The 16,744-nt window shown below is 35.7% G+C and overlaps 1 protein-coding gene across 2 annotated transcripts in view; it reads right to left on the minus strand.

Moving 5' to 3' along the window:
- Fap (fibroblast activation protein alpha) overlaps window positions 1–16,744 on the minus strand; it is a 62,598-nt gene that overhangs the window by 16,500 nt on the left and 29,354 nt on the right. For both annotated transcript variants that reach the window (XM_074070959.1, XM_074070960.1), the window contains exons 13-18: window positions 13,534–13,638; window positions 13,365–13,435; window positions 11,061–11,114; window positions 9,299–9,423; window positions 5,333–5,380; window positions 328–426 (exon numbers count right to left, since the gene is read on the minus strand). In XM_074070959.1, coding sequence (XP_073927060.1) covers window positions 328–426; window positions 5,333–5,380; window positions 9,299–9,423; window positions 11,061–11,114; window positions 13,365–13,435; window positions 13,534–13,638 — 502 coding nt within the window. The remainder of the gene's footprint in view (window positions 1–327; window positions 427–5,332; window positions 5,381–9,298; window positions 9,424–11,060; window positions 11,115–13,364; window positions 13,436–13,533; window positions 13,639–16,744) is intronic.

Here is a 16,744-nt window from a genome sequence, read left to right on the forward strand (position 1 = left end):
TTGATTTCTATTACATATTTTAATGTCTAACTTACAAGTGGCTAGAAATCTTGAATTATTGTCTGTTTTAGATACACATATTCTAAAATTAAAACTAGACAAGTTCTTTTTAAAAATGTCAGTTTTGGAAGGGAACTAAGGAAAAGTGTAAGAGTAAATGTATTCATAATTATATTAAAAATGCTTAGCAAAACTAAATATTGTTACAGTAAGTTGTTTTAAATTAGAGCCTGTAATGTATCACAGGATACATTTACTATAATATTTTAAATCAAGAGAAGTGTTCGACTTCATTTCTATAGGTGAGAAGTTTTTAAAAGATCTTACTAGTTTCATCCACTTCGAGTTTCTTAATTTCCTCTTTGGGCAGCTGAATATTTTTCAAAGCATTTTCCAATTCCTCGTTTTCTTCCAGGATTTTAATTTCTTCAAAAAATAAGATGTTCATTTTTTCATTAATAGTATTTCCATAAATAATTTTTTAAGAAATTCCTTTGGCTTTAATATGGATGAAACTGGAAATGTATATGGCTTCTATAAGGTATTTCATATTGACAAGCAATAATCCAGCCTTCCATGCAGATAGGAGTTTAGGAAGGACATCACATTTCAATCACTATCTCCTATACTGATCCTTATGGCATCAAGCATTCCTGACATTTTGAGCAGAATCGCAGGAGCAAGGCTGTTAACTCAATCGCACTTTCTGATCTCCAAATGTTTTTTTTTTTTTTTCAACTTAAAGCCATTACCTGAGTGAGTAGGTGACACTTCATTTATCATCTATCAAAATTAAGTAGTAGATACAAAGTCTTTATATTGAGTTCTCAAATTTAAAACAATTGTATAGTTACAAAAATTTAAAATTTTCAGTGTATGAAGTCAAATATTATTTCTGTGATTTTATATCTATTTTTAACCTTATCTTTCTGTGTTTGATTAACATAAGAAATTCTCTTTTTTCATAATTGAGTAACTATGAATACAACTCCCTCAAATCCTTTCTCCCATGTGTGTGTGTGTGTGCCTATAAGTGTTCACTATGCTCTCTTTCTGTCTTATACCTTAGAAAATCTTCTAAAAACTGCTGTTTATATTTGAGGTCAGTTATTTCCCACAATTTAATCTTTGAAATTAAGTAAATCCATTGGTCTCATGAATGCCATAGATTGATAATACATGCAAATCATTTTCTAGAAAAAAGAGGGCTTTTGATAAGGTTTATTTTGAACTAGTATAGATACAGCACCTTTAAGTGAAAAGTTTACTCTTTCATGTAATGTGTGAAGTTTGTAGCCCTTTTTATTAAAAAGAGGAGTAGATGATTTATAAAATATGATGATTGCTACCAAAGAAATCCCAATGATGCCTTGTTTATTTGCCTTTTGAAAAAGTGGTCCATGGAGATAGTGAACTGGAGACTTGTACACTAAGTTTTCCAAGACACTTCTCTTGTGACTCTCAGTTTTCATAAACTCATGGCATTTTGCTCCAATGTGTTATATTTAATCTTAGCACAGTATATATATATGCACATACATATATAGGGTATAATTCCTATAAGGCGCATAATAAATTTCACATTAGCTTTGGTTAATCCATCAGAAAAGAGATACTTGTGACACATGAGAATTTAAAGCCAAAAAATAAATAAATAAAATTAATACACAATTCTGAGTGGAGCCAACTCTTCACTTTCTTTCTGTGAATTCTGTATGTAGAGCTGTCTTGGATGAAGGGAATTATGTGTGGAACAAGCATATAAAATAGTTGATTGATTGATCAATTACTATTTTTATTATTTGACCATAGAAAGTAGAAGGTATTATCAAGTTGATGTGGCTTTGATTCCTTCTTCATTCTGGTTCTAGCTATTGAGCTTTCAAAATGCATGACTTAATGAAATGCCATACTTAACTAAAAAGCTAACTAATGCTCCTAAAATTAGAGTTGTATTTTTATGGATAGTGAGTGGGAAATTTTCCTACTTCTTAAAGCACAAATGGAACTTCAGAGGGCTATAGTGAGACTGAGGGCTGGCAACTGTACTTCTCCGTGGGGCTTTGTATTAAAAGCCTACAACCCATAAGGGGTAGTACAGTCCAGACAACAACCTTTACTTTCCTTCACTCATTGTACCCATCCCACTGAATACCTAGTATCTGTCATGCAGTAGGCTTCCATATGTATTTGTAGACTCTATTATGTTAAAATTGAGTTGTATGTGGCAAATATTATATTGAGTTTTGTTTAAATCATATTAAAATGCTATATTACTCATTAATTAAATTATGTGAAGAACCTGTGGGAAAACCGATAAATGAGGTCAGTCAGTTAATTTTAATGAGAACCTGCTATTCCCAAAACAGTTAAACATCAATTGGGCCCTCAATGTCCAATGTCAACTATTCTGGGTTTCCACAGCATCTGGTTCAAGTATGATCTGGAATTTCCAAAGGAACTTGCTCTTTGCAGGAAAATGATGCCATTGCATTGTTTGCCATAGTGCCTATAAACTTTCATACAATTATCCCAGTACTTTCTTCATTCTTTCCCATCATAAGAGATTAATCTCTTCTCCTCTCTCTTGACTCCATCCCAACTTCTCAGGGACCTCCTTTCTTGATTTCTTCAGCTCTTTTTGTCTCCTATGTTCTTCTATCAGCATTTAACCATACTCAAATACTCCTCATCTTTAGAAAATAAAATTGAAACTCCATTAATCACTCCTAGCCATCACCCTTCCTATCACCTTCTCCCATCACAGCCATACCACTGAAGACACTGTTTCTCTTTACTTATCTCCTATGCAGGTCTAACCCTTCTACAGTATAGCTTCCACTTCTATTGCTCTGCTAAAATTATTCTGACAAAGGAAACCATGATCTACCACTTGCTAAATCCATTGTTGTATAGTATGTCTTGCTTCACTTTCTGCAACATAGCTGTGCACCAACACCTTCCTGTGAACTTTTCCTCCCTGCCTTCCATAACACCATACTCTTAAGGTTAGACCCTTCTGTTGTTCCTTCTTGGTTTCTTTTACAGGCTCATGTATGTGCGTCTGTGTGTGTGTGTGTGTGTGTGTGTGTCTGTGTGCATGCATGCTTGTTTCTTGAGTGCTAATGGTTCACACAGTTTGTTCTTGGCTCACTTTCCACTAGCCCACACAACCTGGTTCTCACTATGCTGATTTCCACCACTTCCAAGGTGTGAGTTACCATGTATTCCATGAACTAATTACTCCTTTATGATCTTCTTCAGTACAAACTGATGCTTTGGTATCCAGATCCAGGAGTCATGTCACCACAGGACATCTCTATGAGGATATCCTACCAATACCTTTAACTTAATATTCAAAACAAAGTTTATCATCTCCTCAAAGATCTGCTCTTTACAGTAAATCCTCTTTTTCAGTAAAAATCATAAATTTCAATCCACTTGAGCAAGTCTACAGTCCAAACAGTATCAATTTCTCTTTTCTGTTCAGGTTTGATGTCGCTATCATTTGTTTTTCCTAGCCAAATCAAACCAAACCAAAACCAAAATAAATAAATAAAAAACAGATTAGGTATTCTCTCTATGTGCTTTCATGTTTTCTTTATTTCCCTTATCTTAAACATTAATCTAACTCTCTTATAGCTTCCCATTTGCACATTTGTACCACGCACTGATCCACAATCACCTTGAAAGAGATTATGTAAGAAACAATGCCTAACCCAGAATCTATCATTTTAAAAATGTAGTACCTAGCACAGTGTCTGGCTAATTTGGTAAATTCCTAGTAAACATTTGTTGAATGAAGATTGCTGGTACCAAATGCAATGGAAAGTGAATAGATAAACCATAAATAAATAAAAGACACAGTGTCTGCTACAAAACACCAGTTGGACATTTATGAAATATATAGATTCTCAAGCACAATGCAAGATCTACTGAATTGGAGTCTCTGGAGGAAGAGCTGGGAATCTGTATTTATGGTAAACACATGAGAAGAATTTCATCATTAGGCAACTTTGTGGAAATGTGCTCTAAAAAATTTTGAGTTCTGTTTCTTGAATTAGAAAATATAAAAATACATATGATGTACATGAGGGTGACGTAATAAAGCTTCAAAACTAGTAGAGAGATTAGTATCAGCCAAGAATATAACCAGAACATTAAGAAAAAGTTCTATGATGTGAAAATTTGTGCTAGGGAAAAAAGAAGCTGACTTGTATTTTACAGTCATGATAAATTGGTAATTTCCATTAAAACAAAACTTAAGGGCTTGAAAGTAGTACTGCTTTAAAGTTTCTCTCATTGAAAGTTGAAATGAGTCAAATAAAGAAATGTAACCTGTTATTCTTTAAGGTATTTCATTATTACACACAAAGTTGGAACAACTTCAAATGAAACTAAATTCACAGAACTATATTACAATGCCTTTCCTGTCCAGAGTTCCTGAATTGATTCTTTTTCCTAATGACTTTATTTTCACCAATTATTTAGCAATTGAGGTGACTCCAAAATTAATCCCAAGGCAGTGTCCTGACTTGTCACCAAAGCTGTCCAGGGTCAATTGCAGGCAAGAGTACTGAAGTAAGTAGTACCTGCTTGTCCCACAACTCCAACCCTATAATGTTGCTGCATAGTAAATTAGAAAATAGTGGAAAATCATCAGGAACAATATCAGAGCAATTATACTCTTGGATAACTCTGCTGAGAGCAAAAATGGTCATCTCTGAACTGTGAACTATTTTGAACTAATATCACAAATTCAGGGTAGAGGAGGACTGTCTTGATAGCAGTTGAAAATGGAAAGAGCCTCCAAGTTTCAGGGCTTTCACATGTGGCATCAATGTGATGTAGCTGTTAAAACAAAAAAGCTGGTGTGACAGTCACCCTCTGCTCGGAACTGAACCAGAGAAGTTATGCCTAGAATTTGTTGCCAGTTTACAATGCTACAAAACCAAGGAAGAAAAAATATAAAACCCCTGCTCCAAAACAGAAGACTGTACTGAATATGCTAAGTTTCTTTCTAATTCTACTTTAAGTTTCTTTGTAATTCTACTTGTCTGTGCTTTTTGTAAGGCCAGTTGGGCAAGATAAAATCATATCCTATGGCATAACTCATCTGTGTTAGGCCAGATTTTGACTGCAAATAATCACTAAATTTCATATGGTCAGGTTTTGACCCTAACAACATCTGAGTCTGAGCAATAATAAGCTGTGTGATAACAGGATTTCACCACAGTTCCTCTTTTCAGTGTGGGGAACTTCCCTAACTCTCTCCAGTGAAGCATCATTCAGGATCGCTTTATTCAAGCCAGCAGCAGGCAAGAGAGAGTACCTTCATCAGTGCGGCCATCATGGAGGGTGGAAATGGGGAGGCCTGGACCTGCACACAGGATGAAAACAAAGACATGGTTTAGTATTAGAATAATACTTAGTTTTCAACAAGGACTGCCAGAAGTATTTGTAACTAATGTCAAGCTCAAGTTCATTTTTTAATTCTGTAGTGATTTTTTCCTATAAAGAGGTAGACATCACATTTTTAAGTTATATTTAAATAACACATGAGATCAGAGCCCAATAAAAAAACAGATATGAGACAAGTATTACTGTGCATTTTTCCATGAGTGATCCCAAATAGCTTAGTTTAATTACACAGAGGGGCCTCAGAGTTGCAGTGGCAAATGGTCTTCTGGGAAGGTATCACACTATTTTGGTCTAGTTTTAGCTAAGTTTTTATTATCAGGTAATCTTTACCAGTACCCAGATTGTATTTTCAATCTGGCTTTTTGGTTTAATGTTCAGTTTATTTTGGTGGGTAAAATCTAGCATCTTATTTCCATGTACTTATTACATGCAGAAATAAATTGGTACAGAATATATTTCCTTTAGAATTATGCCAGTTCAGGTCATGTTCCTTGGGACATAGAAACAAGAAGGTTTGTGGGCCAGAAGTTTATGAGAGGAGGAAGGCGTGGCATTGAGATGTACACTCGTGGACTTAGAGGAGGAAGGATAGGACAGGAAGGAGTAGGCCACAGAGATATCACACAGAGACCCCTGCCAACCCATCAGAAACCTTTGGAGCTAGATGGCCCATAGAGTCATGCCAATAAGGCAACAGGACTTTATCCTTGAGCATGAAGCCTAGTCATTTGATGTGCAATCTCTGGAGGGAGACTCAGCTATAAGCTGCCAGCTGCTAGAACCCTCAACAGTTACAGTCCTAAAGATGGGGGATCTGGCTGGCTAACCAGTGTCCAGAAACTGACACTTTTAATAAGCTCTATAAATAATCAAACACTATCGATCACTCACTGAAACCTAGAAATACACTTTTAAATCATTTGTTTGCTTAGGCATTCAATGGATTGAAAAGCAACACGTGGAAGTTGGGATAGATCTTCTTGCCAACCCTAATATTTCCTTCTAGTGGAAGGAGCACCTTAGAGTAGCACCCTTGGCCCCCAAGCAAAGCAGCAGAGGGCTGGTTTTTCTGATAAGTTCTAAGAAGACCTGGGTATGAATAGTTCCTTCTGGCTTCCTCCTGGCAGCTTTCTGCCTGCAGAGAACATGCTTTTGATTTATTCCTCAGAGTTGTAAGCGTGACAGTGCCAAGCCCCATGGGGGAATCCTACAGCTGTACAATTGTACCCATATTTGTGTAAGTATAATTCTGGGGTACAATATTAGGAAGTCAAACACTTCAGCCACATTTTCCAGTTTGCCATAATAGAATAAAGCTAATATTTTTATTTCTTGTCTGACCTCTAGGTGTAATTTGGAAATGAAGAAAGGGGATATTATTGGATTCTCTCAAAAACAAATAGTTCTTGTGTAGAATCTGATTTCGTCCACTTCAAAGGTGTGAGTAACCACGACTTCTTTATAAACTGACTTCTTTATGATCATCCTCAGTACAAACTGATGCTTTGATATCCAGATCCAAAAATCATGCCACTGCATGAGATGATTAGAGAATGCAATTGCAGAGATTTTTCAGTTGAGTCGGTATTTCTTCAAAGTTTTCAAAATGGAAAAATATTCATGATACATTTTGAGTCAAAATGTAATGAAATGAGACATTTAGATTTAGAGCCTAAACCTCCAGGCTTGAATCAGTCAGCATCCATGCTGTGGAGTGTGCACAGATGTGTAGTTCCAATAATGAAAACTTGCATTCTTTTCAACTGCAAGACAAACTGATGACCGCCTGCTCTTGACACAGCAGTCTGAGGATGTAGTTTTATGGGCCAAACACTAATGCCTAGAATTCCTACTTTGCATTCCTATCACAATCACGAATATGATTTCACCTGCATTAATCCTGTCCTCTAGGGCTTAGCATCTCTTTGGAGAGTTTGAAGTTACATAATGAGGCTTTACTCTTAGTCCTAAAGGGAAAGATTTCAAGGTTTTTCCTATGATGGCGCAGTGACTCATTTTACTGGAGCCTCAAAAACACCAGACGATGTGATGCTTCCCACACAGTATATTTTTTGCTAAATGGGAAATTACCATACTGCCGAAGAAGAGTGAGTGGTGGAAAAGTCAAGCAATTCAAGTTCTAGAAAGGACTCTTCCATCAACTTTTGATGAGAGCTTAGTCTTTGATTCCTTATCGCTTCAGTGGGTGCTTAGGCTCATGTAGATTTTAGGAAGACAAAGTGATAGAAAATGTGGTAAAGTGTGAGAGAGTGCTTTCTCAAAACATTTAAAGCATTATTCAAATGCAAAGTACATATCAATAAAAATGCATGTGTGCTATTGTAGTACCACTGATGCCTTTGTCAGCAAATGAATCAACATGAAACAATTTTCTTGGTAGACTTTGTAAAAGACAACACTGCATTAATACTTCCTAATGACTACACTTACTCTGCAAACCAAGTATCTATAATGCATTAGACATACAGATATAATGCACATAGACCTTTCTTAGTCTCATGAACACAAACATTAAAAGAAATCAGCCTTTGCCTTCCTGAATAGAAAAGCAGATAAACAGATGATTGGATTTGGTTAGTTCAATGAAGCTATGTTCGTGGTACCTAAGCATTCAATACATATTGCATAAATACAGAGCTTGAATTGCAAACATTGCATATAACTTGAGAGAGACATTTAATGTATACCTTTAAATGCCATAAACACAATCAGCACATATGGTCATAAACAACAATCTCTTGACATTTCAAAGATGCCACTGACCAAACATTTTATGAAAGTGTTATTTCAAACTGACATCTTGTGCCATCTTGAAGGGAGCATTTGGGTTAAGATGTTTATTCATGTCCATACAGTCAAATGAGCTGTCACTCAGGTTATATGGCCAGGTATATGGATTGAGAGAAGAAGCATATCAGAGTAACCCTCATTCTTTTCTCTTTATAGGAAACCCATAAGAGGTTTCTGTAACTGAACAGGGTGGCATGCATTTTGCAATATCTTGTTTCAAGCGCTCTATCCCCTCCCCCAAATTGGGGATTGGCTAAGCGGGGGAGGCAGAGATTGAAGAAATTGAGGTTTTTCAATTTAGTTTTCCAAATCTCCACAATGCCTATCAAGACCCCAATATATTTTATTGATCTGTAGTGTTATCTCAACCTGTTTTACTCCTTGACACAATTTTAAGATAAAATTGTTTGGGTAGGAATTATCTATGAACTGTACAATGGCCTAAACAATCATGAAATGTTTTATATATTTTACTACCTAGGACTTTTTTTTGTATTGGAATGAATTAGTTAAGATGTTTTCCAAATTAGAAAGGGATACTGAATGACAAAAGTTCATTTTCTATCCCCATTTAATCTAGAGTTGGAAGAACGACTGGCCTTTGGGAAGAGACCTCAGGTTTCTAGGTTGTTGAGGTTGTGTTCTCTCCACTGGTTGTAGGAGTTTGAAATTTCTCTAGCAAATGAGGTCAAAGTCCAACAACCATTTTGTCAGAGAAAATGCTTTTTTATGATATTGTTCTGACTATACATAGCTGGTAGATTGTGTCTGCATTTAACGTCATGTTGCTGTGGGATAAGGTGGTTAAGAATGTGGGATTTAGAAGAAACGACTCTTGCTTAAATCCTGGCTGCTGCTTATCAACCCCACACACCTTTGGCAAGTTACTCTCAATTTCTTCAAACACAAACAAGGGGGGGTTAATAACACCTTCCTTTCATTTTCTCATTCAGGCATTAGATAATCTCCTTACATACAACAAGTGCTTAATAAGCTATAGCTAAGAACTGATCAGGATGATGACAATGGCAGTGGGATGAATACTTATGTTAGGTCCATCACCTACCGTAGCAGATGAGTGCATAGTACTTGGCATAGTCGCTGAAACTTGCTGTGTAATATTGGCACCTTTCTTTCCTTAGATGGCAAGTAACACACTTCTTGCTTGGAGGATAGCTTCCAATGCTAATTCTAGAGGGAAATGAAAATAAAACTAAGCTGAAATTTTGAGATTGTATTTATCAAAATGTACTACTCCATGTAAAGTGACTAATTTACATATTGACATCAAACCCACTCTATTTTTCTGTTGCCAATATCATTTAAAGTAAAGGGGAATCACAGTATTTTGATGTAGCTTGATTTTTGATCCATTTTTGCCTGAAGAGGCATAAGCTTTGAGGGAGAAGCCCTCTGTGGTTTTCTTGAAGTGGGAGAAATATCTAACACTTCCAATGGAGTGAGGTGTTTACTTCCCATAATCATTAATCTCTTACACTTTGTGAAGTGATTGAGAATCCATAGCTCTTCATCTTCCTATCTCTTTTTCTACTCCACTGCAAAACATACTAGGAAAATCTGGCAGTATCACCAAGAAAGGAGTCCCTGTTCTTATCTATATCTGGAAGAGGAATTCAGGAATAAGCAAATTGGAAATAAGAAGCCACAGTTCTAAGTGCATCCAGTGACATTCATTCCTTCAGTCAGGAAATGTGGGCATTAGGGGCTCAGTCTGAGAGTGCAGCCTCCTCACATCCCTACTCAGGCCAATCTGCACTTTTCACATGGGCCCACACTCACCCCACACAGTCTTCTGTGATTCCTGAAGGGAGTGATTAGTTTTAAGAGCTGTACTCCTGGGCCTGTGGACAAACACTCAGAACCATAATTCCATTTTGAAGAGACTTGATTGTATTATGCCAGGGTACAGGCAGGGTCAGTGACCTGTTGTAGCTGTCAGGGTTGTTTGGGCCACCTCCAAGTTCCTTCTGCTGCTTGCCTTGAGCATGGCAGAAGGTGACCAGAGATATTGCTGGTTCCAGGGGAGGATGCTCCCAACAGATAAGATAATAGCATGGTCCAGGAGGGAACATGGGATATGACAGAAGGAAAATTTTTTCTAACTTTGTTGTGGTTAGTTTTCATGTTCATATTTTAGTGGGAGCTCAGAGGTTAGCATGCCCATGTAAGATCCTGATTGACAATCTTACCTGCCTCATAGAATTGTGAGGATTAAATGAAATTGTAGATACAAGTCAAAAAGGTCTCTGGCTTATAGTAAACTAACATATGGTAACTATAGTTTCTATTTCCACGTCCAGAAAGTAGTGTTGAGGGTACCATTCCAGTCACCAAAAGGGCAACTAGAATGAACTTAAACACTAATAGGAATAGAGCTGGTTTATGCCAAAGTGATCCATTTATGAAAGTAATTATACATATAAGAGTAGAAACAATTCTTAGCACATAGTAAGTACTCAATAAATGTGTATTCAATAAGAAAGTCCTTGATTACCTCTAAATGTTGTGGAAGTATTTAGCACCATATAAATAATATTTAGCATTTATATCAACATTAAATTTCCTGTTTTTTCCTATTTGAAAACAAACATTTTGAGTTGACTAATGTTTTGGGAGTTATAATTTTTATATTGATATAGTAGTCTATAACATTTTTGGAAAGTTTTATTTTAATTCATAAGTGATTTTATTATGTTTCACACTTTAAAAAGTATTTCATATCTACCATCATCTATTATGTAATTCTACTCATATATCTACCTCTACATATCTATATATAAATACTAGAGTGAATTGTCACAAGTTACCTATAGATATTTCTTCTTCCAGGATAACCTTCAAATTCATTGCTTGAATAAAACCTGAAAATATATTTAGAAATTAAGTGAGTATTGATAATTAAATGATAATATTATTGTTACTAATATTAACATAGTAAACAGTACAGGCAACTATTCATCTAATGAAACAAACTTAACACTTACGTACACAAGTTGCTGATGTTCATAACTGAATTGTGGGTATTTACTCTGACTTCCAAATCATAGAGGAGTTAACTTTTAAATTATAGGTACATTATTTTCTGATTCATTAGTTCTGAACCATGCAAAATAAACTGAGTTTAAATTAACATTATGCCTCTCCTCCATGACTAATAAACTCACTAGTTTCTCTGTACTATATTATTTAATTTTGTCTATGATTGTGAACACATTTGTAATTTATTTTATAATCCTGGATAGAAGATAAGTTTGCTGGAAGTCAGGGAAACTCTTCCAAACTGGGATACCACTTATCTCAGGGCATGTTAATTCACCCAGATGCAAAACAAGCCATGGGAGAACATACTTGCTATCTAGGTATCATTGTGCCAGTTCTATCTTGTCTTAATATAGCTATGAAGTGAAAAATCCAGTTTAGTGATACAATTTTCATTCCTCTGTGAGTTCATCTGAATATCACAAAGTAACTGTCATTTCTTTTTCAGGAAGAGCATAATAGAGTGTGAAAAGTTTGGAATAAACAAGGTTTGGTTTAATTCTCAGAAGGGTTTTGCGGTCTAGGTAGTTAATCTCCTCAGTGTCATAAAATCCTTCTTAGTCCCAAGAAAAAGGAAAAGGCAACAGAATGCAACTCCTTCCTAGTATCACATTTATATTCCAAACCTGCGTATGTCTAGTTTAATTATGTCTTTACTAATGTCACAGGACTCCAATCATCACTTTCACTTGCCTTTCCCACATCTCAAACAACCTGTGAATAAACTGTTCAGTATCTTTCTCAAATGGCTCCCTGCAGCTTTGCTGTGCTGTCAAAGTTTTCCCATTGTCTTAATCTCCAACACCAGCACAGGCACAACCCATTTTCCTCTCCCTGTTCTCTCATAACCAGTAATTCATCAGTTCTATTAATCTCCATCTGTGTTATTCATCTAGGCTTTCCTCTTGTTCATTCAACAAAAGTGTATTGCACTCCTCCTCAAGTAGGAGTCTCAAGTAGGGTGCTAAGTGCTAAGGTCACACATAGAAGGGAAAATCATAGTTTTGTCCTCCAAGTCCATATTTCACTGCCATTATTCCACGTCAGGCCTCTATAGCCTCAGGCCAACAGTATAATCATAGCTGGGTCTTCTTGTCTTCCATTTTTTCCTACCTCCTAAGCCTATTACACCTGAACTTATCTTGTTGCTCCCCTTACTCTAGTGATTTTAATGGTTGTTGCATATAACATCCACTCTCCATTCAGATAAATTACATAGATTGGAAGAAGGGTCTCTGACAGTTGAATATCCAGTGAGCTTGGATCCCACCTCTTTGCTCCTCAAATTCCAGCTAATGCCAGTCACATCTACACGAAGGGAGTACCCCCTGTTTCAGACTGCATTAGAACTGACAGACAGGAAGTGCACAGTTCTGACTAGAGAAGATTTAAAATAAATAATTATTTCAAGATGGTTTTCTTTGCACAGTATGTAGGATGGACTAAAAAGGAAAGAGCTTTAAAAATTCCTCTGCTGAGGTTAATGAGAGCCTTGGATTTAATATACTTTAAGTCTGAATCCTTTTTTGCCACTAAGAGGGCTTTAGCCAACTTAATTAATGGTCTGAAAATCAATTTTCCCTTCTCTAAATTTGGGACAATCATTTCTACTTTCCAGTATCCATACACAGTAATTCCTCGATAACTAGTAGCTATAATAGGTAATCTTAAACATAGATAACAGTGATCCAGTACAAGAGGTTCTTCACATACATGGGCTAACGTCAATGGAATTTTTTTAAGTTTGTTCGTTACTTCAAGTGCTGAAGAGTAAAATTTGCCCTTAGAAACAGTTGTTTTCTGAAATTTGTTATACTTTTCATAATAATTATCTGTTAAGTATTGGAAGAGAAATGAATTCCTAGTAAAGATTCTTTCAAAAAGGAAATCATGTTGACTACTTATTAAAGAATGTGCAATTTTAATGAAATCACAGCTGTCTTAACTAAACTATAGAGTAACAAAAATGCTCATTTAGTTAGCTAAAAGAGATGGTGCAGTATCATTTGTATGTCCATTGCTTGGTGCCAATTAAAACCTGAATGGTGCATCATGCTTTGTGCAATACTTACAGTGAATCCTGTGTTACTCTGAATATATTTATGGCCTCCCACTTGCCACTTGTAATTTGAATAGCATTTTCCTATAAAAAGACAAACATTATGTTGTGTGAAGCTGAGCGTTATTTGAGCAACCTCAAGTGAATGATCTTTGAGGAGATAAATCTTGGAAGGAACGTACCACAGTGTCTTTGATATAGTGAATATGTTTGTAGCCATCCTTGTCGCTAAATATTTTGTAGTATGAAATGGCATCATAGCTAAAAACTGGTGTTGAAACAAAGAACTGAAAGAAATTAGCAGAGGTTATGTTCAAAAGACAAGCCGAAGTAAAACCACATATTTTTTTTAAAGCAATGTATGGTCACGTTCACAGGAGTCAGAGTGCCTTGTCTCCCCTATCTCTGTTCACTCACATCTGCATTCCAGTTTTTCAGATGACAGCTTTTCCAGTGATTCTAACAGGCACTTGTATATTCCAACTACTGCTTGATTGCTGCTCCATAGCCTTAGCTTTGCAGTATTTAATTTGATTAGATTTTGGAGGTTATGTGGTTTGAAATGGAGTCAAAAGCATCACAAATGTTTGGTATTTAACCAAACTTTCAAATGAAATATTTGACCAAAGTATGGTTCTCATTAAAGCTTACAGCCCTTTTAATTTTTGATTAATCTAATGTCAAGCACCAAATGAAGTAATGAAGAAATTTTAAAGATAAAAATATCATAGCCTGCTAGCCATAGATTTTTAAGGATGGGAAGGGGCTTCTGTACTTGAGAGGAAAATGTTACTGATGATGAGTAAAGAAGCCAGTTAACCACATTGCCTGAGTTTGACTTTTTGCAGGTTATCACTGGGTAGCAGTTGGGACCACATAATTACATAAGGAGTGCCAGTCACTCGGTGTGCTTTGGAATAGAACAAACCATGCTCCAATGTCTTAAATGGTATAGACAACTGAAATTCTGCAAATGACCTCCACTCAAACTTCTACCAATATCATGTTTCTCTCATTAAAAAAAAACAAACTATTTGTCTTGCATTTATTGACTTCTTTTTCAGGTTATCATTGGTAAAGTGATAACATATTTGTAAAAGAATTGCATGAAAAAAATAGTTACTAAAGAGTTACTCTAAATCATGCAGAGCAGATATTTCTATAAGAATTTTAAACCAGGTCTGTCTAGTTGGCTTCTCTCCCTTTGACTATAGACCAAGATGTTCAGCTCTTTGAAACTGAGTCAAACAACAAAAACTAAAACATAACGGTATCTATTAGTTATAAACATCTATCCTTCTGAGACCTAGTCTGGGACCCAGTTTCAAGCAAGAAAGTAAAGGAAATTGCTGTAGGCTTCTTTAATGATAGCTCCATATGTGATCTGATATTTTATGCCTTTGGATAAAATTGATCACTATTTCTCTTAAACTGATTGTGAATATGTGCTATTAAAATGCAATTAATTTTATGTATTTGTAGTGGGCTGACTAATGTTCCCCCTTAATTACTTTCCATGTGGGACCTCAGAATGTGACTTAATTTGAAAATAGGGTCTTTACAAATATAATCACAATAAGAGTAAAAAATGTGCTCCTAGCAGATTAGTTGGCCCTAAATCAATGACTACCATCTACATAAGAAGAAAGAGGACACAAAGATACTGAATGACACTGAGAAGACTATATGAAAGCAGAGGCAGAAGTAGAATGACATAACAGGAAAATGAGAAACACCAAGGATTGTGAAGAACCATCGGAAGCTGGGAGAGGCTAAGAATTCTTCCCTGGAGACTTCAGAGGGCCTGTGGCATTGGCAAGGCCTCAATTTTGGACATCTGTCTTTCAGAAAGGTAAAAGAATAAATTTCTTTTGTTTTTCTGTGTTATTTAATACAACTACTTAGGAAACTAATACAGTGTCCTAAGTTTTATATATTGGATGCTAAATTAAATAAGCAAGAAACCATTATCCTGAGGTTGTCTCCATAATTTCCATTCTGTATAATGAACTCAGCCTAACATCAAAATATAACTCATGAATATAAATTTAGTGTCAGCTAATCACAGGTAGTCAACTCATCACACTATGCCTAAATAAGGCAGGTTCCTAGCTGTAGCCAATCAGGTGAGTTTTCTACTTTGCTTCTGTATTCAGCTCAATTGCTTTCTGAGTGGAGTTATCTGAACTGTTTCTGATTCTGAGGGCTGTCTGGCTCATTAATTAATCTTTGCTCAAATAAAGTCTACTAAATTTAATTTGTCTAAAGTTTTTTTTCTTTTAATAAATCTTTAACTAAATGGAAAAATCAAACAATGAGACACTGTTGTCTCTTTATATGATTCCTTTGGTAGTTGATCAATAATAATACCAGCCTTGGTAGGATTTTGCATATTAAGACTAATGCCTTTAAATGAAATTAAGAGTCAGGAGATCCAGGAATAGGAAACTGATTTGTAATGTTGTGGATGGAATTTCATTAGCATAGGTCTTTGAAAAATTCATTCTTTCATTTCAGAATAAAGTTTTGAACTCCTAGCCAAATGATGATATAATTCTTATAAGTTCTCTCTTTATGTCATCACCCTCTTACTCTTCAGTGTGAAAGACAAAAACTGATTCTACACTGTCATATGCACTAATATGGAATTTTCTTCAAAAATATTTTTAAGGTAACAGTAAAAAAAGAAAAAAACACTTTCCACACACATGTGGTCAGTTGGGGTAATTTTAAAAGGTTTGATCTGGAGTAAAGCTTAAAATTTCATTTTTTTTTTAAACAAATGTTACTAGGGCAGAGTATTATGTTTTAAAATACTAGAATCAGGCAAACAGGAAGAATCTTCTGCTAAGCAAAGACTGTTATCTTCTCCCCTTTCATTGCACATAAAGATAGTTGCTGAGTCAGGTATCAGGTAACTTGGGTAAGGTAAAGAGAGTGTGAAATATTTCCTCTTACTTTGCCAAAGCCAGGCCCATAATGCATTCTAAGTTAAGTGCTTCTATAGCAAGTCACACCTGGGCCCTAGATAAGCAAACACAACTAGGCCATCTTCCATTTTAATGAGGCCCCTGCACTGGTTCCTTTATCATGCTCAGATTTTCTGATAGATTACTCATCTCTATGTGAAGTGCAAAGTCATTTAAAATATTTTAGATGGAAAGTAAGATTACTTACCGACATGTCATATCTTGCCATGGTTGTTGAAATGACACAAAGCTGATGCCTAAGCTGAGTTCAGATTCAGCCAAAAGCATAAGCTTTCAAACATCAAGAAGAAATTTTTTCTTTCTTGAACCAAAGGATTTTGCCAACAGTCTAAAGAAGGTGTAATGTGGTGCTTAACAAGTTTACAATTATTTAAGTATGTCTCTACAGTCTAATCTTTATTGT

The sequence above is a fragment of the Castor canadensis genome, chromosome 4, assembly GCF_047511655.1.
Source record: "Castor canadensis chromosome 4, mCasCan1.hap1v2, whole genome shotgun sequence".
NCBI classification, from domain to species: domain Eukaryota; kingdom Metazoa; phylum Chordata; class Mammalia; order Rodentia; family Castoridae; genus Castor; species Castor canadensis.